The 23,946-nt window shown below is 37.9% G+C and overlaps 1 protein-coding gene across 1 annotated transcript in view; it reads right to left on the reverse strand.

The window, feature by feature from the left end:
• Positions 1 to 23,946, reverse strand: part of SPTLC3 (serine palmitoyltransferase long chain base subunit 3) — a 147,179-nt gene that overhangs the window by 97,083 nt on the left and 26,150 nt on the right. The window contains exon 2 of the mRNA XM_064572816.1: positions 15,281 to 15,463. Within this exon, the coding sequence (XP_064428886.1) occupies positions 15,281 to 15,463 (183 nt within the window). The remainder of the gene's footprint in view (positions 1 to 15,280; positions 15,464 to 23,946) is intronic.

A 23,946-nucleotide genomic window follows, 5' to 3' on the forward strand; every position in this document is an offset into this window, starting at 1 on the left:
TATTGGCAAAACTCTTGGCAGTTGGCTGGCTGTCATATAGCCGAGGGCCTAGAAACTGAGTTGATGAACTTGTGGAGGCACATGGCTTCTCCCACAGTTGAAGTAACAGTGCTGTTTTGCTGTATAAAATGTAAGCCATGCTTAAGGCATTTGCAATCCAGCTGAGGCTCAAAGCAAAACATAATCTAACTTTTGGTCATCTAACTCTTGATAGTACAAGGCAGAAAATACAAAACCTTGGTCTAAGCCAAGTACTTTGGGCATTTGCAAGATTAGAATGAGAGGGAGAGTCACATCTTGCTGGAGAAATCAAGGAAGTCTACCTAGGAGGGGTCTTGAAGCTGGGCACTGAAGGTGGAATGAGATTGCTTTGGGCAGGAATGCTTGGAGAGGGCACTCAGGCTGAATGGGTCTGTGCTGGAAGTGTAGGGTGTTTTTGAGGAGAATGAGTAAAAATAAAACATAAGGCAGATCTTGTCACTCTGCTCTAATCTATAATGGCTCCCACCCCACTACTATTCCCTGTGGTGTGTTAAGGTGGCAATATCCAGTTGGGCACAGAAAGTGGGACCTTTAAGGGTCTGGATGAAGAACTCACACATTATTCTGGACTCAATAGGGAACCACTGAATGACCAGGAGGGAGCTTTCTTATTCTTCCATCCTTTTTGAGTTCTTTGGTCTCCTTCCTATTATGGAATAAAGCTAATTTCCTGAGGGAACAAGGAGGACCAGGGCTAAGGCTTTGTGGAAGACCTTCTTGTGCTACTGGTTTGGCTTACTCATCTCTTGAACTGATCCATTCCAGAGGAAAATATATAGAATCTGCAGGCTTTGGTGGCTGGTGGTTGCAGCCAAGCCACAGTCTGTTTTGCCACATCACTAGGTTTTCAGTGGCAATGGCATCATTTCTGGGGAGGGAGTTGTGGTTATCTTTAAAAAAGAATGTTTATAACCACAACCCCAGCGCATAACTGGGGACTATCTATTGCATGCAAATTTGGAGGATGGAAAGGGTAACTTTACTGGTTACATCTGTAAGTTGAAAATTTCATACCAAATGTATCTGTCCTCTAATAGCTAAGTATCCTGATAGAAGTTTTAGTAAGATTTAAAGCTACAAAGCTATGATAATTATATCTGTTTATGTTCTAAGAGGGAAATGGACATATTTTTGAGAGAAAAGGAGATTGTATAATTTTAGGAAAATCTTTTCCAAATGATTTCTTCTTCTTCTTTTTTTTTTTTTTTCAAATTGTTTACTGACTTATGGATTACTCCATATCCCCAAATGTTATTTGTGTCCTTCTATTTCTAATTTCTTATTCCTTAATTGAAATGACATATAAATTCATACTATCAAGAGAAAATAGAGAAGTAGGTTGTAAGTACTATTTTTAGACTCTGAATGGAATTTTAGTTTTAGATTTTTTTGAGAAATCTTAGTCAAAATAAAGTTAACAGTTGGCTTAGGAAAAACACTTGGCTTTAGGTAGGAAAACCAAAATACTATGTCTACAATATTAAAACAAAATTAATTTTTTTAAAAAAAATTATTTATTTATTTATTTGCTAGACCCTGAGAATGAGGGAGCACAAGCAGGAGGAATGGCAGAAGGAGAGGGAGAAACAGAGCAGGGAGCCTGATTCTGGGCTTGATCCCAGGACCTTGGGATCAAACCCTGAGCTGAAGGCAGATGCTTAACTGACTGAGCCATGCAGGTGCCCCCCCAAATTAATTTCAACATAGAACCACAAGATGCACAGGATACCGGGCAGGGGGGACATAGACGTTGTAGAGTTCAAGCACCCATTTGACATGTGAGGAAAATCAGACCCAGCAAGGTGAGTGACTTGAACTCTGGCCAGCCTCTGGCTTCATTCACTTTCCCAGCAGTCATTTCAGAGTGACTTGAGGCTGGCACCTTCCCCACTTGTGCAAGCTTCCCTCCAAAACTCCAGTTAAAACAAAAACCATGACCCACAATATGGAAAGCTAAGGCCAACAGTTTGCCAGACCATGGAGGAATGTCCACGCATCTTTAGGAACTTGGCAGTTACTTGAGGAAACAACCTAGGGCATTTCATCCTCGAGCCTCATAAAGATATGCTATCATGGCCTCTTGAGGGAAGGTGAGAAAATACTCCATCTTGCCCAAACTTTCTGGCTCCTGGCTCAGAGATCCAGATTTTCTATCTATGAGGAAATGGGCAGCCAGCTTTTTATTGAGACAAATGCTTTCAAGGCAAGATACAGGGATTCTAACCTATTCTGTGGGATCAGAGAAGACTTTGTAGTAGGGAATGATCTTCATTTCAATATAATTTTTTAGTAATTAAGTACCTGAAACTTCTCTGTCAAAGGGATAGGCCAGTTCTTTTTTTTAACCATGCAGAGCCATTTCTTTGTGAGTGGTGTGAGTTCTAACCCAGATCTGAAACACAAGTTCAGCAGTCTGTGTGTCCCTGAGAGGGAACTACTTAGAATTCAAGGTCTGGTTTGGGTAAGAATTGCCTTCTTTTGCGGCATTGTCCTGCTCTTCCTCTGCACCTGTGATGCTTCCTGCCTCTGCATGGGTGTATTTTCATCCCACCCCATTCCTTTGAGTACCAGTGAGGTTTCTTCAGGAGCAATCAACACCTTCCGAAGGTCAATGTCCTCTAATCTCAGGTAAGCCTCCCACAGCATTTTCGTTATACCAGAAAATGAAACTGGACTAGATATTGCAAAAACAGGAGCACTGCAATAGGACATACCTTTATCTATCTGTAGATACAACTTGTCACTTGGCCTACTCACTATCTTTATTTTTCTTCCTGACACAAATGGCTAGATGTGAGAGTGAAACTTGGGCCATAAGGACAAAATCATTTTGGAGGGTGGGGTGTAGGAGGGTTGAGCAAAATCTAAAAATGCAGCCACAAAAATGTCTTTGTTTCTACTGCAATATGACAATCTTTCTTTTTCCACCTTTAAGCTTGTAGGATACTTTATAATTTTTCAAGTGTTATACATATTTCTATCCAATGTTTATAGACGAATCAGTGGAAAGTCAGAAAATTTGAGTGGACAAACGGAATTACAGTTCTAAAACCAGTGCTCTTTTCAATAACCATGCTACAGGGCTAGGTGTTTATAAGGAAGTGAAGAGAACATATCTATGGCTTATTGTGAAAAAATACTACCGAATTTGGAAGGATGCTCCTTTTTATTTGATTTAAATACCTGCTTATTCAGTAGGAAATAGAATCATGAATTTGTAGAGAGAGAAAAAATCATTATCTAACACCAGTGACTAATTTTTGCTCATATTAACACTTGTTTTCACCTACACTTCTGTTCTCACCTATTTCATTTTATGTCACTATTTCCTTTTGGGAACAGCCATTTCTCCTATCAGGGTTGAGCTCTGAATAACAATAAAATATGTTCATGTTTTCTTTATTGTTGGAAAAGACAATGTATCATAAACAGTTCTTTGTAGTATGAGAAGCACAAAGTCAAGATGGCTAAGTTTAAGTCTATTAAGAAAATAGAGGGAGATTTGAATAAAAACCGTAGACCCAGTGCTTGTAAGTATTCTACCACTCATCTAAAAGTCCTCTGAACTGACAAAAGATGTTTAAGAAACAAAATAAATTTATAAATGCCTATAAAGACAATCGAGAGTATCATTACTGAATCAGAAATATTGAAGCATCACAAAAGATAGAACACAAATAAGATCTGATCAATGGAGAAGTAAAACCATAGGATACCATAATTCTAAAACATTTGCTGAGAAGATTGGTGTGGACATAAGCTAACTGTAGGGGAGTTTAAAGCTAAGAGTCAAAAGCCATAAGAAGTTGATAGTCAGGGTGATTAAGTGAGGAGCTAGATCTCTTTGTCCTCTTTTTATTGTGTTAATAAGTAAGAAGCAGTTGTGTTGTCCACAGGACAAATCACCTTGCTAGGCACCAGGAACGGAATGGAAGAGCAATGTCCCAATGTAGAGAAATGGGGAGTCCACATTGCAAGAACACAAGCTACTGGTCTTAGCAACTCCTTCCATTTCCCTTCTTCAATCACTCAAGATAGGTGAATATGTAGGAAAATAAGGATTCTTAAATAAAAAAAGAAATTAACATAAAACAAAGTGTCAGTGCTATTTAAGGAAAATTAGCATAAGAGGTACCAAATTCAACAAGCAGAAGAACTAACATCTAGTGAAAAGACTTAATAGAGCAAAGAGAAAAAGAATTTAAAATATATTTGTCTTTTGAGACAAACAACAGAACAATGCATCTTTTAAAAAGATCAACAGTTCAAAAGTATATTGGACAGCTGAAAAGCAAATTAATAAGCTAGGATAGCAATTGACTAAGTTTTCCAGGACATGATGAGAAAGGATAGAGAAAAAAATATGAAGGAAGTCAAGAGATATGTAAGACAGATTCAGATGACCCAATATCTCTCTAATGGGAGTTGCAAGATTGAATAAAAGGAGGATAAGAAGGAGAAGTGCAAGAGGAGGAAAAAAAAAGTTTAAAAAGATGGAGGAGGAGGGGTAAGGGGAAATTCCAGAAAGGGAGAAAGATTTGAATACTAAGGTGTAAATGATCTACTGGGTACTGGTTAAATTTCACCTCTCCAGTGATAAAGAGGAAAACCTCAAGTGTTTTCAGAGAAGGAAGAAAGGCAGTTTACATACAAGGGAATAAGAAATGGATTGCTTCAGACTTTTGTAGGTGACAATGGTAAAAAAGATTATGAAGGAAATGATTTTGAACTTAGAATCCTCTACTCAACCAAGCCAGCAATCAAATGAGAAAGCCACATAAAAACGTTCCAATATACGTAAGGAGTCATGAGTTTAACTTCCACAGACCTTTTCTGTAATAATTGAGCATGTACCTCACAAAACAAACAATGAAATAATTAAGGAGGAAGAGGAGATGCCAGGAAAAGTAATGAGTGAACAAACTGATGGGCTATAGTTTAACCCAAGTAGTTTTATATATGAGGTATAAAGAAACAGAATCTAAAAATTAATAAACAAAAGATATCCTGGAAAATGGGTATGTGGATGAATGAAATATTATTAAATTCTTCTCCTGGTCTGGGGAAGACTCTCTTCACTAACTGTATCTAAATTCTTTATATATGTGTTAAATATTAAAAGAGAACCATTAAAAAAATAGCAGGGAGAAATGCTATATACAACTCCCTAAGAGTGACAAGGAGAAAAAACATGCAGAACAAAGAAAATTCAATCAAATGTATCAAAGGTATTGAAAGGAAAAGTACTTAAAATTAAAAAAAAAACAGAAAATGTAAATATTAAATATAAAGGCAGGAATAAGTTTAAACACATGAGTAATTATAGTATTAGGTTTAACTATAAGGAATTGCCAATGTTTGTTTTTGACCTACAAAAACAGCAATCTCCTATGGTTCAAGAAAGTAATTGTTCATAGCTTATATTATTTTATTAAAACACAGAAGCTTTCATATTTGATTTAAAATAAATCTATATGCTGCTTATAAGAAGGCTATATTTTCTGAAAGTGATGAAGACTGAAATAAAGAGATGACTGGTGAAGAAAAAGCAGATGTATAAATATTCATATCAGACATGACAGAATGCAAGGTAAAGTAAGATAAATGGAACAAATCCACCAAGAACTGTAAGAGCCATAACCCATGTATCTGACAGTTACACTGAAACACATAAGAAAAAGAAAAACTAACAAATCCATAATCACAGTGGAAGACATTAACACACATTTCTCAGAAATTTTAAGTGTGAGAAGACAAAAAATAAGTAAGTCTAGAGGATCCAAATTACATAGTTAGCAGGTTTGTTCTAATAGACTTAAAAAGACAATGTTCAGTTTTTCATGGCACGCATGGAAAATTACAAGAAATTCCAATACAACTATCTGAGAAGCTGTGGCAACTAAGGAGAGATATTCATTAAGGTGGTAGCCTTTGGAATTAAAATATGAAAATATCAATAGCTTTCAGATATGCCATCAATAACTAATTAGAATATGGGATAGAGAAAAAAGATAATATTCAAATAGTACCACCATCAAAAATTCATACCCAAATAATGATCGTAAAAGGAAATATAAGACCTTAGAATAAATTATAAAATTTTATTAAAGGACATGAGAAATACCTAAATAAATAGAGAGACATATCATGTTTCTAAATGGGAAGACTAAATATTATTAAATGTCAAATTTTCCGAAGTTAGCCTATAGCTATAGATTTAATAATATATATTAACAATTAAAATGGCAAGTTTCTTTAAAAAAATTCAATGCCTGACAAGCTAATGCTAAAGTGTACACAGAGAAAAAATCTTTAAGAATTACCTAAAAACTTCCAAATTTATCTAAAAAATAGTAATTCAAATCAGTGGGTAAAAATTCAATTAATGATATTGAGACAATTTAAAACTCTCTTTTAAAAAAGAAAGTCCTCCTCACATGAAAAGATGCTCAACATTACTCATCTTCAGGGAACTACAAATCAAAATCACAATGAGATACCATGTCACACCTGTCAGAATGGTTAAAATTAATGAGTCAAGAAACAGCAGATATTGGTGAGGATGTGGAGAAAGGGGAATCCTCCTACACTGTTGATGGGAATGCGAACTGGGGCAGCCACTCTTGCAAACAGTATGGAGGTTCCTGAGAAAGTTAAAAATAGAACTATCCTATGACCCAGCAATTGCACTACTAGGTATTTACCCAAAAGATACAAAAATACTGATTTGAAGGAGCACATGCACCCCAATGTTTATAGCAGCATTATCAACAATAGCCAAATTATGGAAAGAGCCCAAATGTCCATTGATTGATGAATGGATAAAGATGTGGTACACACACACACACACACACACACAGGGATATTACTCAGTCATCAAAAAGAATGAAATCTTGCCATTTGCAATGGAGCATGTATTATGCTAAGCAAAATAAGTCAGTCAGAGTAAGAGGTATACCATCCAATTCACTCATATGTAAAATTTAAGAAACAAAATAGATGGACATAGGGGAAGGGAAAAAAAGAAAGGAAGGCAAACCACAAGAGACTCAACTAGAGAATAAACTGAGGGTTGCTGGAGGGGAGGTGGGCAGGGGAGGAGCTAAAAGGGTGATGAGTATTAAGGATGGCACTTATGTTGAGCACTGAGTATTATATGTAAGTCATGAATCACTAAATTCTACTCCTGTAACTAATATTACACTATATGTTAACTAACTAGAATTTAAATAATTTTTTTAAAGTCCTCCGACCTCACACAGCACATAGAAATAAGTTCTAGGTGAATTTATGAATTAATGCATAAATACATCACAGATCATAAAAGTACTGAATGAAATTGTAGGAAAATTTGTTTTAACTTTAAGATGAAAAAAATGCCTGGGGCACCTGGGTGGTTTAGTGGGTTAAGCATCTGCCTTCGGCTCAGGTCGTGATCCCGGGGTCCTGGGATCGAGCCCCGCATCGGGCTCCCCGCTCAGCGGGAAGCCTGCTTCTCCTTCTCCCTCTGTCCCTCCACCCCCCCCCCCCGGTTCCTGTGCTCTCTGAAATAAATAAAATCTTAAAAAAAAAAAAAGATGAAAAAAATGCCTTCCTAAACATGATGAACTGTCCCTCCCCAAAGAGCAAAAACTAACAATAAGGAAAACAAAAGAAAATGTCTGATACATATGACTTAAAAATTAAAAATGTAAATATGGATAAATAGAACATAGAAAAAATTAAAAGCCAAGAAACAGAATTAGAAAAATACCAAAAATTATTTAATAGACAAATTAGTCATAGATGGATATATAGAAAAAGCTCCTCTAAATCAGTGAGAAAAAAAATTTAATAAAATCAAGAGCAAGAGATATGAATAGACAATTCAAGAAGAGTAAGTATAAAGTACTAATAATCATATGAAAAGAAGCTCAGTTTCACTGTTAATCAGGAAAATGCAAATTAAGACAAGAACAAAAAATGTTCATCTATCAGCCTGGCAAAAGTAAAAAATATGTTGATCATATCAATATATCAAGTACTAGTGAGGCAGCAAGCACTCCTAGGTACTGCTGACTGGAGTCTAGTTGGGCAAGCTTTTTTGAAAGGCAATTTGCCAATCTCTCATAAAAATGTGTTGAAATACACATTCCTTGAACCCAGAAAGCCACTTCTGGGAATTATCTTGGAATAAATACATGTGCTGCTCATTGAAGAATTATTTGAAGTAATAAAATAATAAAAAATGATAATATAAATAATCATATACCCACATTATGAAATACCATCATGCAAAGTATTAAAAGGAATGAGATAAACTTGTACTGGCATGTAAAAATCTTCAGACATAGTTAGGTGAAAAAAAAAGTCAGTTACACAACAGTGTGTATGATACAATCCCATTTATGTTAAGGAAAAGACAGAATGGGTGCAAATGAACCTATGTGTAATTAAGTGCATGAAAAAGACAGGAAGGAGGCTTTTGCTCGTTATTTCCTAACAAAAAGGAAAGGAAAAAAAAAGATACAGGTTTGAGAAGGGGCTCTTCATTAGTACTTGTCATAATCTACCTATATCATACATTGGCTTAGTAATAGTTGGTGTACATAGCAAAGCTCTACCTTATCAATATGGTTTCACTCATATGTGGAATATAAGGAATAGCGCAGAGGACCATAGGGGAAGGGAGGGAAACCTGAATGGGAAGACATCAGAGAGGGAGACAAGCCATGAGAGACTCTGGACTGCAGGAGACAAACTGAGGATTCCAGAATGGAGGGGCACGGGGGGAAGGGGTAACTGGGTGATGGGTATTGAGGAGGGCACGTGTTATGATGAGCACTGGGTGTTATATGCAACTAATTAATCGCTGAACACTACATCAAAAACTAATGATGCACTATGTTGGCTAATTGAACAAAATGTAAATAAATAAATAAATAATTGGTAGAATAAAAAAATAATGAATTCTGCTTGCCTCTTATTTGTAGACTCCTTCTTGCAAAGGGAAGCAAAGTCTATATTGTAAAAGAACTAAAAAATGATTTAACTAACATTTTAATGACACAGCAGAAGTTATGTATGTGTGTGTAACATGTATATATATATATGTATATATATGTATTTATTTGGATGTTCGGATACATATATCCAGATAAATATTGACCTATCTGAGTATTCACTGTGTTGAGGCTGTGATCTGATTTTACTGATGGTCTTATTTCAAAAAATATTTCTAGAACTATGATTTTAGAGTTGTTGTTCCAACCTATGGCACATAGTTTTCTGCTAGAAGCAATCGTGGAAAATATTCAGCCCTTGTGAGGGTGCATTTGCTTTTTAGAAGCGGCCAGGGGCTATTTGGAATGAAGTCTGGTTGGGGAGATTGGGGATTTCACTAGCCAGCCATTTCTGCTGGGCTTAAAGCTATTGATTTCTTAGTAGATAGTTAAGTCAAAGAAGTGAGGGAGTGACCATTTGTATGCACAGGAAAGGTCAAGAAGCATTGTTCTAAAATACTGGCTTCTGACTTTCTGCATATGAGAATCACCTGGGAAGCTTTTCTGAACCTGACCAAGGGTGAATCACCAATCAATTAAATTAGAATATTTGTGGGTAAAGCCCAGGTATTAGTAGCTTTTAAAACTTCTTTTTTTTTTTTAAGCTAGGAATACATTTATAGGAAACTCAAAAACAGGGAAACTTAACAATTCTTTTTTTTTCCTCTTTACTGTAGATGTTTATTTTTTTATTTTATTTTTTTAAATTTTATTATGTTATGTTAGTCACCATACAATACATCATTAGTTTTTGATGTGGTGATCCTCCACGATCCATTGTTTTCGTGTAACACCCAGGGCTCCATGCAATACGTGCCCTCCTTAATACCCATCACAGGGCTAACCCATCCCCCTACCCCCACCCCTAAAACCCTGTTTGTTTCTCAGAGTCCATAGTCTCTCATGGTTCATCTCTCCCTCCGATTCCACCCCCCTTCATTTTTTCCCTTCCTTCTCCTAATGTCCTCCATGCTATTCCTTATGTTCCACAAATAAGTGAAACCATATGATAACTGACTTTCTCCCTGCTTGACTTATTTCACTTAGCATAATCTCCTCCAGTCCCATCCATGTTGATGTAAAAGTTGGGTATTCATCCTTTCTGATGGCTGAGTAATATTCCATTGTATATATGGACCACATCTTCTTTATCCATTCATCTGTTGAAGGGCATCTCGGCTCTTTCCACAGTTTGGCTATCGTGGACATTGCTGCTATGAACATTGGGGTGCATACAGCCCTCCTTTTCACTACATCTGTGTCTTTGGGGTAAATACCCAGGAGTGCAATTGCTGGGTCATAGGGTAGCTCTATTTTTAAATTTTTGAGGAACCTCCACACTGTTTTCCAAAGTGGCTGTACCAACTTGCATTCCCACCAACAGTGTAAGAGGTTTCCCCTTTCTCCAAAACCTCTTTTAAAACTTCTTAGGTGAGTCCAATGTGCAGCATAGGCTGAGAATCACTGGTCTAATATTACCATCTCACAAGCTGCTGGCTAATATGTTAAGTTCCCGGGGAAACCCCAATGAAAGCTCTCTGAGTTTGGACTCACCCAGGTCCAAACAGGAAAACCAGTGCTTGGGCCATCTGTTTGCTTTGGACAAAACTCATACCCAGTGACCTTAATGGAACTCATCCTTCAAATTACTCAGAAGAAAGTCTCTCTGGGTGAATCCTGCTATCATATCAGGATGCAAAATGTGGATGCAAAAGGGCAATTTTTAATTCATGCAAACCTTTGGACATTTGTCTTAAAATTCTTTACAGTTACAACTTGCTGAACCCTCTTTGTTTCACGTGGGAGTAAAAATCTCTGGGGATGGGCCAGAAATGTCTGGGATGTACTTGTAGGGGAGCTACAGGGACTCTCTGGATCTAGTGTGAACACAGAATTGCACTGCAATATTTTCTAACAGGCTGGTACCCTGTGGAGCAGGTCTTGCTGAACCTGTTGTCAAACCATAGGGATTGAGAAATGCGGCTGTGCTTGAAGTTTTTCAAGTATCTGATGATGCTTGACATTCATTTGATGATTATATTTGCTGACACCTTCTTCTGGATTTTACAAAGTTAAGTCATTGCATCATTGAGAAAGTGATTTATCTAGACGTCTTTAATGAATTGCAATTCATCAGAGCGGTGGCCTTTGATTTTAAATAAAAGATACATGGGTCCCCAAAATTAAGAGTTAAAAGGAGAATGTAAGCGAGAATATTTAAACCTTGTACCTGTCTGTATTGTCCTATTCTTTGTCAGTGTCTTCTGATTGTTAGTGGAGTCTATCTGACGTGCCAGATATCCTGGGCCTGTGATTTGTTTTTCAGTGCTCTTCTGGAGGAAGGTTTTGATTTTTTTTTTCTTTTCACTTAGTTTATACTAAGTGAATCAGTAATACTAAGTGAATCAGTAACCAAGTGATCTAGATAAAAGGATTGTCAGAGCCTTCATGTTTTGGAGTCAGCTTCAGGGTGTTTGGGCTAGAAATCAAAAAGAAGAAGAATGCAAAAAGATTTTAAATTCGGGGCAACACTTTAGTTTGAATGGATGGTTTGATATGAGAGAAGTCATCCCAGTGAGGGAGAAAATAGGAAAACTGGGTTAATAAACTCTTGTATTTGATTAAAACAAGAAAGAAATGAGGAGAGGGGCATGTCAATTAGCTTGACTACAACAATCATTTTGCTCTGCATATTTTTATCAAAATATCATTTTTTACACTTAAATATATACAACTTTTATTAAAAATAAAAAGAATGCACACAGAGTAGAAGAGTGTAATCAGAATCAGGCATATCTTTATGATCTTTTTGAAAAACATAATTGCTATTCTCCGCCACCATCTTATGGATGTGCTTTTCTTCCTGGTGTTATTTTGCTCTTGGCTGGTTTGTCTTAAGGGACGATTCATTCTGCTCTCTCAGTGACCAGCTTTTAGAATAGAATATAATGCTCATTTCTGCTAGGAGAACCAGGAGTCATTGGAAAGCAGTGTGTTTCCAGCAAGAGACTTCAAGATGTGCCTTAAGGAGCTTATTAACACAAAGCAAGGATACTGTCAGAAGTACAGGGCTGGGGAAAAATAGTAAAAGGCTAAAGGTCAGCCTGAAGGTAGGGTTTCTAGTGACCAAGTCCCATCAAAAAGAATATAGTGACTGCAGCCATTGCAATTTATTAAAACCAGTTACCCTGAAAGGCTATAAATGTCTAAAGGGGCTCAAAAGGAAGGAACATATAATAAAAAGTGTGCCATGTGAAAAGTATGACCACCAAGGTGAGTCAATTGACTGATGCTCTCTACCTCACAGAGATCAAACAGGAGGGAAATCATTTATTTTGTAAAGAAATACAGGGCATTTATTTATTTGATGCAATGTCTTCTTCCTGGGAGATGGTTCGAGCAGTGCTTGCAGCCCTGGTCGCCCTCACTGTATCCCATTGTTCGGGACTAGGCACCCATTCCCCCAGTGCTGGGAGTACTGGAGACAGACAGCTTGCTAAAGGGAGCTGCCTGATTCGGGATCACATCCCTCTATGGTGGTAACCCCCATCTATCATCGCTGGAGGCTCCACACCCTGCCATCTGTGAGGAATGCTTCTGAAGGGCCCTCCTATCTCCAGAGCTCCCTGTGGGATCCACTGAGGCCTTGGCTGGGACTGCATCACAGCTCACCTGTCTCATCTTGCTCCCTTTGCTCCCTGGCAGGTGTATGGGTGTTGCTTCCAGGAGCACACCACAGAAACCTTTCTGCCCTCACACCTCCATCTCAGAATCTGTATCCCTGGGAACCAATTTGCCCGTATATAAATATGTTCTGCTTGAAATGTAAGAAATGCTTTGGAAAGACCAAAGTGACTAGCACTGCTGGTTGCTAGAGCAAAAATATTGGCACAGGGTAGAAAATAGATGGCAGAGCTGAAGCCTAAGCCTGCTAAGGGATGCCACACCTGAGAAATTTACATTTGACTCACCCTCTGTCCCAGTAAATATTCTAAAATGTGCTGATCTATTGTGCACCAGTTACCTACACTTGGGGAGCAAGCAGATTGGTGATAAGAACTTCTAGAACACACCGGCTGGTGTCAGGGAGGGGCTGTGGGGATCCTCGTGAGAATGGCCAAGAAGAACTTGCTTTTCTTATCCTAGTCTCCCATTTCATTATCAATTCCTACTAGATTCAACTGTTTCTATATCCTTTGCCATTTACAGACTTGTACATCCTCAAAACTATATCTGTGCACATATTTTTGCTAATATAAAACTTTGCCATTGTGATGGGTGTGCCACCACCATTCTCCTGTCTGACCAAAGTAGAAAGTTGGGATTACTCTGGTTTCTTCCCTTTATCTTATTTTCTATATCTACCTCCTAAATATCTCCAAAATTCCCTTTTCTTCATTCCATCTACCTCTTCACCAGTTTAAGGACAAATATCTCTTTCCTAAACTATTTTAAGGCTTTTTAAATAGTCACTTTGCTTCTAGTCTTGAATTGGAATTCCATCTCTTACATCTATTAAATTCTCTAAAGTTCTTCATTCTTGTCTCTCCCTTCCTCTTTTTTCTCTATAGACCTTCCTTGGGAGATCTCATCTACTTTTGTGGCTTTGATTAATGTTGATATGCTTAAGATATGCTACAGATGACACAGTATTCATCTGGGACTTTTCTCCAGGCATCAAGACCTTTATATCTGCCAATTCTCAACGTGTCAAAAAAGGAACTGACCATTTTCCCCTCCAACTGGCTCTTCCTCCTCTATTCCCCATTTCAATGAATGTCACAACCTTCTTTCTGCCCAGCTGCCCAAGGCATAGACCTGGGTGTGATCTTTGATTTGTCTATCTCCTTAATTCCCCAAGTCAAGCCAATCATCCTTAATTCCATCTTCTTTAACATCTTTTGGCCTTATCTCTTACTACCACCCCTGGATTTACCACAAGGTCTCATCTAGTTTTTTTAATTTTTAAGCTGGCTTTCTGCATCAGTCTCTTAACTGGTTTTTTGGTCTGTGCTGTCCTGCAATCCCTTTTTCATAGGCCAGTGAACATGGTCTTTCTAATTTACAAATCTGCATTCCTCTGCCTGAATTCCTTCAATGCGTACCCATTGTTCTTATAATAAATATCTTTGGCTTATAAAAACCCATTATAGTCTGGTCCCTACTTGCCTCTCAAACAATCTTTCTCCCCACATACTCCCACTGTCACTCACAATAGTCCAGTCATTGGAATTCTTTGGTTTCTTGAATGTACAATGCTTTCTCTTACCTCTTTCACACCATGTTTTCTTTCCCTATGTTCTTTGCTTAGATGTGTTTAAGGCTCCATCATGTGGAATGATCCATGTCCATAATCATCATAGTATTTCAAAGCAATTTTTAGAAAAAAGGAATTCAGGGCATCATAAATCATACGAATCAATTCGGAGAATTTGTTAGGAAAATGCAGGCTCTTTACAGATCCCTGAATATTTTCTAGGTTGTCCTTATAGCTCTATGTGAAAAGAGGATGATGTAGACTTTTGTGGGTTAACTATCAAAAGTATCTAGATTAGTGGTTCTAAATTGGCATTTTTTGCACTTCATGACACCATTTGACAATGTCTGGAGAAATGTTTGATTGTCACAAGTGTGTGGTAGAATGCTAATTCATTGATATGAATAGAGGTCAGGGGTGCTGTTAAAAACCCTACAATGCACAGGGCAGCCTTCTACATCAAAGAATTATCCAATCCAAAATGTCAATTTTACCAAAGTTGAGAAACCATGACCTAACTGAAATTAAAATTTCATATTTCACTCAGGCACACTTTTCTAGAACATAAACAATATTAATCTTACAACAAGAAGACCAGAGTCCAGTCCTATCCAAAAACCTTTGTTCTTATATTTTGATTTTTTCATCTTTAAAATGGTAATTTAATACCTGTCTCATGGGATTGTTATAAAAATTAAATATGATGATGTATGAGAAAACCCTTAGTTCAGTGTCTGGTGAATAGTAGTTGCTCAATAAAATATTTGTTAAAAAAACAAAGTGTGACACATGGAGGATGGAGTTTATGGGGTGGAGATGAATAGAATTTATCCTGAGTGGTTCCTGAGTGCCTCACTCTTTTTTAGGATCTGTACACTTCTGAGAACACTTAAGAGAAGAATATGCATTGACAAAGATCCAAGGAGGTACACATACATACTTTTTGTTCTTCTCGCTCTATGGCTGCGTTACACTTTTCTATCCCGCAGCTCCTCAAAAAGTCTCTGAGATAGCCAAATAGGGTTCCAAGTCCATATCCCAAGTAAGTGAAAACCATAACGTGAAGAGGTGCTTCCTCAAAGGATTCAACAATTGGCTTGTAAAAATGTGGCCTCCCATTTTGCTGAAAATGCAAAAGAAAACAGAAGGTTAGTTCTCTTCCATTACAATAAAATATATATTTAAAATTTTTGACTTTGAAAATTTTAACTTTCAAAGGACATGTTTAGGATCATAAAAAGTGCTTAAAGAAAAGTGGAAGTTGATCATGAAAAAGAGTAATCAGAAAGGTATATTTTATTTTACAACCCCCAATAAAATAATTGATTCAGGCAAAAATTCTCAACAGATGCTAAATCCAGTAAGTGAAAAGTTAATGAGGAATACAGTTTTTGCAAGATGCCAAAGTATCACCCCATCGGTTACTGCCTGATCACAAATCTGAGGTTACTACCTTGACCGGGTGATCAAATTCCATTACCAATGTTGGAACAAGAGCATCTGTGCTCTTATCATAATGTAATATTCAATACACTAATGATGCATTTAACCTGAATTTAGTCAAGTTTTTATATATAACTTCCATTTCACAAGAAACATCAAGATAAGGGGATGTGGCAAATGACTTCATGAGGAAACAATCAGATAATCCACATGTGCACAGCAAAGGAAATTATCAACAAAATGAAAAGGCAACCCAATGGAATGGGAGGAAATATTTGCAAACCAAATATATGATAAGCGGTTAATATCTAAAATAAAGAACTAGGGGCGCCTGGGTGGCTCAGTTGGTTAGGCGACTGCCTTCGGCTCAGGTCATGATCCTGGAGTCCCGGGATCGAGTCCCGCATCGGGCTCCCTGCTCGGCAGGGAGTCTGCTTCTCCCTCTGACTCTCCTCCCTCTCATGCTCTCTGTCTCTCATTCTCTCTCTCTCAAATAAATAAATAAAATCTTTAAAAAACAATAAAAATAAATAAAAATAAAATAAAATAAAATAAAATAAAGAACTCATACAACTAAAAACCCCTTATATAACCTGACTTAAAAATGGGCAAGGTCCTGAATAGACATTTTCCCAAAGAAGACCTACAAATGGCCAATAGGTATATGAAAAGGTACTCAACATCACTAATCATCAGGGAAATGCAAATGAAAACCACAATGAGATACCACCTAACACGTATTAGGGTGTGGTTACTATCGAAAAGGTAAATGATAACAAGTGTGGGTGAGGATGTGGAGAAGAGGCAACCCTTGTACACTGTTGGTGGGAATATAAGTTCGTACAACCATTATGAAAATGTACAACCCGTATGAGGTTTCTCAAAAAATTAAAAAAATAGAAATAACACATGATCCAGCCATCCCAGTTCTGGGTATATATCCACAGGAAATGAAATCAGTGTCTTGAAGAGATATCTGTACCTCCAAGTTCATTGCATCATTTTTTATAACCAAGATACAGAAATAATCTAAGTGTCTGTAGATGGATGAATGGATAAAGAATATAAAATATTGTAGAATATTATTTAACCACAAAAAAGAAGGAAATCCTGCCGTTTGTAACAACATAAATGAATCTGGATTACATTATGCTAAATGAAATGAACCAGGCACAGAAAGACAAATACTGCATGATCTTACTTATATGTGGAATCTAAGAAAGCTGAACTCACAGAAGCAGAGAGTAGAATGGTGGTTACCAGGGACAGGAAATAGGGGAAATTGGGAGATGTTGGTCAAAGTATGTAAGTCTTCAGTTATAAGATGAATAAGTTCTGGGATCTAATGTACAGCATGGTTACTACAGTTAATAACACTCTCACCACACACAAAAAGTGGTAACCAGGTGAGGTGATGGATGTTTAATTAGCTTGGCTGTGGTAATAATTTCACAATGTTTACATATATCAAATAACATTTTACATCTTGAATATATACATTTTTATTTGTTAATTATACCTCAATAAACCTGGACAAAAGAAGGAAAAAAGAGGGGTGGTGGAGGGGACTTAAAAGACATAACCCAATGCAGTGTGTGTTCTTTCATTGGATCCTGTTTTGTTGTAAAAACTTGGTTAAAAAATACATATTTTGAACAACTGCATAAATCCAAATATGGACTGGATATATATCTTATTAAGAAATTATTGTTCATTTTGTTAGGAGTGATAGTAGTATTACAGTTATATGAGGAAATACTTCAGTGCATGCTGAAGTATTAGGGGAATTAAATGTTATGACACCTGTAATTTTTTTTTCAAATGGTCCATCAAAAATAAAATATATCTATGAAGCAACTTTGGGAAAATGTTAATAACTGTTGAGTCTATGGGGCGCCTGTGTGGCTCAGTTGGTTAAGTGTCCACTCTTGATTTTGGCTCAGGTCATCGTCTCAGGGTTGTGAGATTAGCCCCATGTCAAGCTCCGTGCTAAGTGTGGTTCCTGCTTATGAGTGTCTCTCTCCCTCTCCTGCTGCCCCTCTCTCCACTCTCTCTCTCTCTTAAAAAAAAAATAACTGTTGAATCTAGGTGGAGATCATATGAATATTTGTTACATTATTTTTTCACTTTTGTGTGTGTTTGAAATTTTTTATAACAGAAAGTTACAGGAGGTATTTCTTTCTTTATATTAGGTGTCAATATTCCAGTGGAACATAACTTTTAGTACCAAACCATTCTGATTCCTGTTTAACTGCTTTGCACATAGTGACATAACCAATATTAGCTCAGTGGATTAATGAGTAAATTATTCCTAAGGATAAGATTAATTTTTAGTCTTTAATAAGTATTTATACATTAATTCATTATTTCACTCAACAATCATAATGCAATGTCCAGATTCCACATTTCTCAATAAGTGTTTTGACCACTTGGAATATATAACTTTTAGTGACTTACAGGAAATTCAAATGTCTACTAATATTTAATGCATTAATTTAACTTACACATATATATTTAGAATGATGCATTATATAAAATCTTATTAATTAGAAGCATTGTTTTTGCTACTGTCATAATCTTTGTTGCCACTATAAGCACTGTTTAATTCCATCAACACAGTTTCCAGAGTATGTCACCTTCCTTTCCCCTATGTTTTTTGAGCTGCAGTATTTTGGAAATCTCCATGTGGCTTAGTCACTGCAAGTTTTATCCCAAGCCACAAGATACATGACAATGAAAAAACTCTGTCTGTAGATGAGTATTTCTTATGTCTACATCACTTGTTTTTAAAGCAATTTTTAAAAAGCCTTTTTATAATGACATTGAACACTTGAGTTGTTAAGTCAAAACCCCCATGAGATATTATTAAATCTCATTAAAATTCCTTGCCTCCTTATTTATGCATTCTATCAGGTTGCTTCTCTAGATACTCTAAATTAATGTGGATGGATGTTGCTCTGGTCTCATATGTCTTCCCCAAACATTACCTGGTGTCTCAAATAATGACAGTGAGAGAGCATTGCTTAATATGAGGTCTTGAATGAGAGTTTATAAACAATGCCTTGTATTTGGGATTATATGGCATTCATTGGGTGCCTACTGTGAGCTGACTATGTGCTAGGTTCTGGGGATTCAAAGATGAACAAAACAGACCGGGTCCTTGGTTCCTGACTACTTGACCTCCTTCTCACTATGTCCTCCCACCTGTCCTGTAGGTCTGATGGACAGCTGATCTTACTATTCTGGTGTCAACTTTGGCTCCTATCTTTGGCTTTGTTCTGTGCTTAACCTTTGGACTACATCTGTGTCTTGCATTCCAAGTGACCTCCTAACCCAGTTAGGAACCATCTCTTGGCTCCTTTCACATCATGGGGACACACCATTGGCTTCCTTCTTTCCTTGATTTGTCAGATTCCAGGAAAAGGGAATGAGATCCTCATGAAGGAGGATTTGATGAACTTTTGTGACTGGTAATGTACAACATCAAGGAAGAGGGAAGTGGAAAGTAACTGCAAGGAGCATTTTGTTATTATTGATAAGAAGACGGAGGGAATTAGAAGGGGGGCTGTTAATGGGGGGAACACTGAATTGGAGGTGGTTATGGCTCACAGAAGTGGGACTATTTGCCAGACAGTTAGAGATGCAGGAAAAGAGAGGCTCTGGTTGAAACGGAGTTAACTGCTATGAGGCATAGTTTAAGCCATGGTTGAAGGTGAATGAGATAAAGGACAAATTATGAAGAGAGAAGAACAGTAGGTTTGAGACAGAATTTGGAGACCCACTGATTTTAAGGGCACCATAGATGAAGAAGATTGAGTGAAAGGGACCCGATACAGGTGACTTCCAGAAACATCACTTAACCTGCTCACAAATTAACCACTTTGGTTGACTTAGAAGATGGCTAAGATGGCACATGTAAAGAGATACACTGCCAGGTCATCCTGTGAGGATAAGCTGAAGATTTTCCTTTTTTCCATTTCTGAGCTCCATATTTGGCCAAATCAAGCAGCACATTTCCCCTGAAATCCATGGGAACTTTTTTCTTGAAATGGCTCTGAGGCAAACCTGCACTGCACAGAATAGTCTACCTAGATGCAAGTAACACTCTCAGTTGGGTGCACAGCCTCGGCTTGTGTAACTAGTTTTTTTGCCCCTGTGACTTGTTCTGGAAGAAAGTTATAACATGAAGAAGAAATGTTCAACAATGTCCATCAATTCAAACCAATATCTACTTTTTCTCATATAACTTGATTTATTTATTTTAATTTGATTTAATGTACTTTTATTTGGCAGAAAGAAAATGAGATACCTTGATGGAGAACAAAGTTATCTGGAAATATATAGGTCTTTCTTAACAGATGGAAAGTGACTCATTTATTACCTCCCTTTATTTAAAATTGAAGTCCATCATACCTCTTGGGAAAGGTTTCTCAATCTGGGGTTGGATAGTTATTTTGAAATATGAGATTTTGTCTTTTCAAAGTAAATGAAGCATTAAAATATTGCTTAATAAGTTTGCTGGCCAAAGGCTGACACAGCGTGGGAATCCATAATGCACTTTTTCTCTCTTCTACCTTTTCTTCCACAGCCTTGAAAATAAACAGATCCTGAGCCACCTAGCCTAGAGTGCCTGCTCATTTGCAACACTGCGACACCCTGAGATTTGTTCACTTCCTGCATTCCTGTCACATCTGGAAATAAACAGGGTGTTGGGGCATGCTGGGAGGACCCACTTTTACAGGTGACGAGTCTTCCATTCAAATTAGCAGGTCTTTTGCTGGCTGCCTATTTTAGAAGTCCTATGCGAACATTTGAGGGGATATGAAATTAAGAAATACAGTCCCTTTCTCCCAGAATTGATAATGTTATGGTGTATGTGGGAGGTGGGGTGGGAGCGGGAAGAGGAGTGAGCAAAAATGACCATAACATAGAGCAAAAAATAAATGTCATAAGGGTGCCACAAATGGAGGGACCATATCACACTGGGTGCTCGGGAGAGGCTTCCTAAAGGAGGTGGAATTTGAGCCCAGTCTTGAAGAGCTGAATGGTGGAGAGCTCTTCAGCAGCCATGAGACTACCTGGGTTCAAATCCTGACACTTTCATTTGCTGACTGGATGACTTTGGCAAGTCCTTTAATTTCTCTTGCCCTCAAATGCCAACAAGTGTACAATGGAGCTAATAAGGTTTTTTTTTTTTTTTTAAGATTTATTTATTTAAGAGAGAGTGAGCATGAGTGGGGGGAGGGGCAGAGGGAGAGAATCTCCAGCAGACTCCCCATGACCAGCACAGGTCACAGGGCTCCATCTCTGGACTGTGAGATCATGATCTGTGCCAAAACCAAGAGTCAGCCGGCCAACCGACTCAGCCACCCAGGCGCTCCTAAGGGTTACTTGAAAATTAAATGAGATAATATATGCAAAGTACCTGCCACAGAATAAGTACTCATGAAATGTTATGATTTTCATGAAATCTTCTGAATAAAGAAGACAGATCAAACTGTTAGACTAAAATATTTGGGAAGAAAGGGAAAGAATATCTGTGGAGCCCTGGCCAGTACCTACATATATGGAGAAGCAGGAGGAGGAGAATACACTGGAAGACAGCAAGTGTGAGGGATGAAGCAGTGGGAGGTTCAAGGGGGAGGAGAGGCAGAGGATTGGGACACTGGAGCTGAGGAAGAACATTGCGTATGGGCACGCTCACAAGGAAACTTCAGCAAGTGATTTTATCCACCTATTTTCTGAGTGGTTTTATGGACAGCAGGATTTAAGGAGAAAGGGGGTGTGGAGGCAACAGGCCTTGGAGTGGTGACTACTCACTGAAGTGAAGAACTGTGATGGTGAAGGATGGGACAGACAGGAGGTGGTGGCTTTAGGTACTAATAGTGAGGGGAGCTGCTTTTTTGCAAATAAAGAAATAGCATATTTAGGAATTGAAGAAAGTACCCAATGGATTAAGGACAACTGGAGATTAAGGGCAGAGATGGTATAATTCCCAGAACAGTGCCCCTGAAGGGGTGGGAGGGGGCACATGTGACTGACTATCTTGACCAGAAGGACACGGACAGTCTCAGTAGCATTCCCCCCCACCCCCAGAATTTTGAAAAACAAACAAACAAAAACCCCAAACATGCTGCAGGCCTTTGTTCTGCTCTAGTCCTCAGAGTGGGATAAAAAGGGATGAGCAAATCTAGAATCAAGTTAATTCTGTAGATTAACCACCCACTCACAAGCAAGCTTTTGTTTTCAGACTGAGGCAGCCCATGGAACACGGCACATTCTGTTATCCTGCTGGGTTGGTCCATGGAAAGAAGAGCCAAGATGAGTTTGAAGAGACTGTCAGGTTTTGGTCACTATGGGGATAGGAAGTTTGGGAGTAAGATAGTCTCTGGGATGACAAAATGCTAAAGGGAACTTAGAGCACTGGGGATAAGGAGAGGGCCATCTTCCTTTCTGAAGTGGAATGTATACAGAATTTTCCACATTATGAGAGTTGGGTAGACCTCCTCTGAGGTCTCCTGGGTAGAACAAAAACTTCCGAGGATACTGGCATTTTGGGAATGAGTGTCTACCTACATTGTAGTTACTAGGTTTTGAGCAGAGAAACAGAACCACTGTGAATGATATCAAATAAGACACTTATTCCAGTGATTAGGTTGTACTCAAATTTGGGGGTTGGTTAAAAATCTATGGGAGGGGAGACCATTTCCACAATGGTGCCATGAAGAGCTCCCATGGACCATCTTAGCAGTAAAACAAGCATAACTGGTAAAAATTAAAAAAATACAACCATGTAAAGTACCTGGAATTGTCTTAAGGACATACAGCAAATGAAGAAACATTTATTTATTGCTTGTGTGTGTGTGTATGGCTAGTATATATATATTTTTTCTTTTTTTTTTAAAAAATTATCATCCTTAAGGTAATAAAATTCAAAGCACCTCTTTCTTCAGTAGAACTCTTACTTTTACTCTAAAATATTTGAGTGTTTTATTGATTCCCAAGTTCCCATTTACTTCTCTTCTAAAATACTTTGGAATGTCAATTATACAAATGATACAGCCTGAAAGCTCATAAAAGTGGAATGATACAAGAATGATGAGCGTACACAATTCTACCTTATTTGGAAGGTACTTCATGCCTGAAAGTTGTCTGGGGATATTAACAAATGAGTACTTTAACCACAGCCTTATATCATGTGTTTGGTAGATATAAATGTTTAGAGATGCTTTATGAAACTCTTATGTCTCAGTTTGGTCTAAGTCCTATCATCTTGTCACAAATAGGTGAGACTCTTCTGCTCAGAGGTATTATTTGGTTCTATATGTTTACAGTCATGTTTAATTTGGGCATAAGCACCTTACTAACTTTATTTCTAACTTCTACAGACACCTGGTATAATTAATCATTAACTACTGGCAAACCAGATTTTTTTTTTACATGATAAAAGCCAAGTGGAAACCTCTTATCTAGTGTATTCCAGGAGGATAGCTGTTGTAAAAGAAACAGTTGCTCAGCCAACTCAAATTGTTCAGGCCACTGAGATACATGAACATGTGACAACTTAGGTTAAAACTTTTTTTTTTTCACACAGTCTTCAAACTCCAGCCTCAAGTGTACCTCGTTATTGTTGTTCTCTTCTATTTCAACACTAAACCAGGGCTTACTGAGTGCCCATGTTACCAAATGCTCTGCCAGGAGCATCTGCCAGGATGTGCCCACAGACAGACTACAGGCTGACAGCTATTACCACAGAGAGATGTTCAGGGTTCCGTGGGAACTGGGATAAGGTTGTATCTAACCTTGGCTAGAAAAGGTAAGGGAGGCTTCATGAATAAGAACGTCTTTGACCAGGGCTTGAAAGATGAGGGTAGGAGGGATAAGGGCAGTAGGAATGGATGGAGAGAAAGATCCCCAACTTAGAACTGGAAGCATCAGGGGAGATACTCATCAACCCATCCCCGGGACCACTGCAATCACCCTATCACCTCCTGGATGCTCTCCTTATTCCATCCTGACTCCTCCAATCTGCAGCTACTTAGGTAACTTTAGCTCTAAAATCCATTTATCACAGAGTTTCCAAAGTGCTCCCTAGAGATGGCCATTAACAGAAAGGGTTTTGGAAAGGCTATATACCTCTGTGTCTCTTGGGTATTCGCAGTT

The sequence above is a fragment of the Mirounga angustirostris genome, unplaced genomic scaffold (genome assembly GCF_029215605.1).
Source record: "Mirounga angustirostris isolate CCGP_5_RB_7025 unplaced genomic scaffold, mMirAng1.0.hap1 SCAF_10, whole genome shotgun sequence".
Taxonomy (NCBI): domain Eukaryota; kingdom Metazoa; phylum Chordata; class Mammalia; order Carnivora; family Phocidae; genus Mirounga; species Mirounga angustirostris.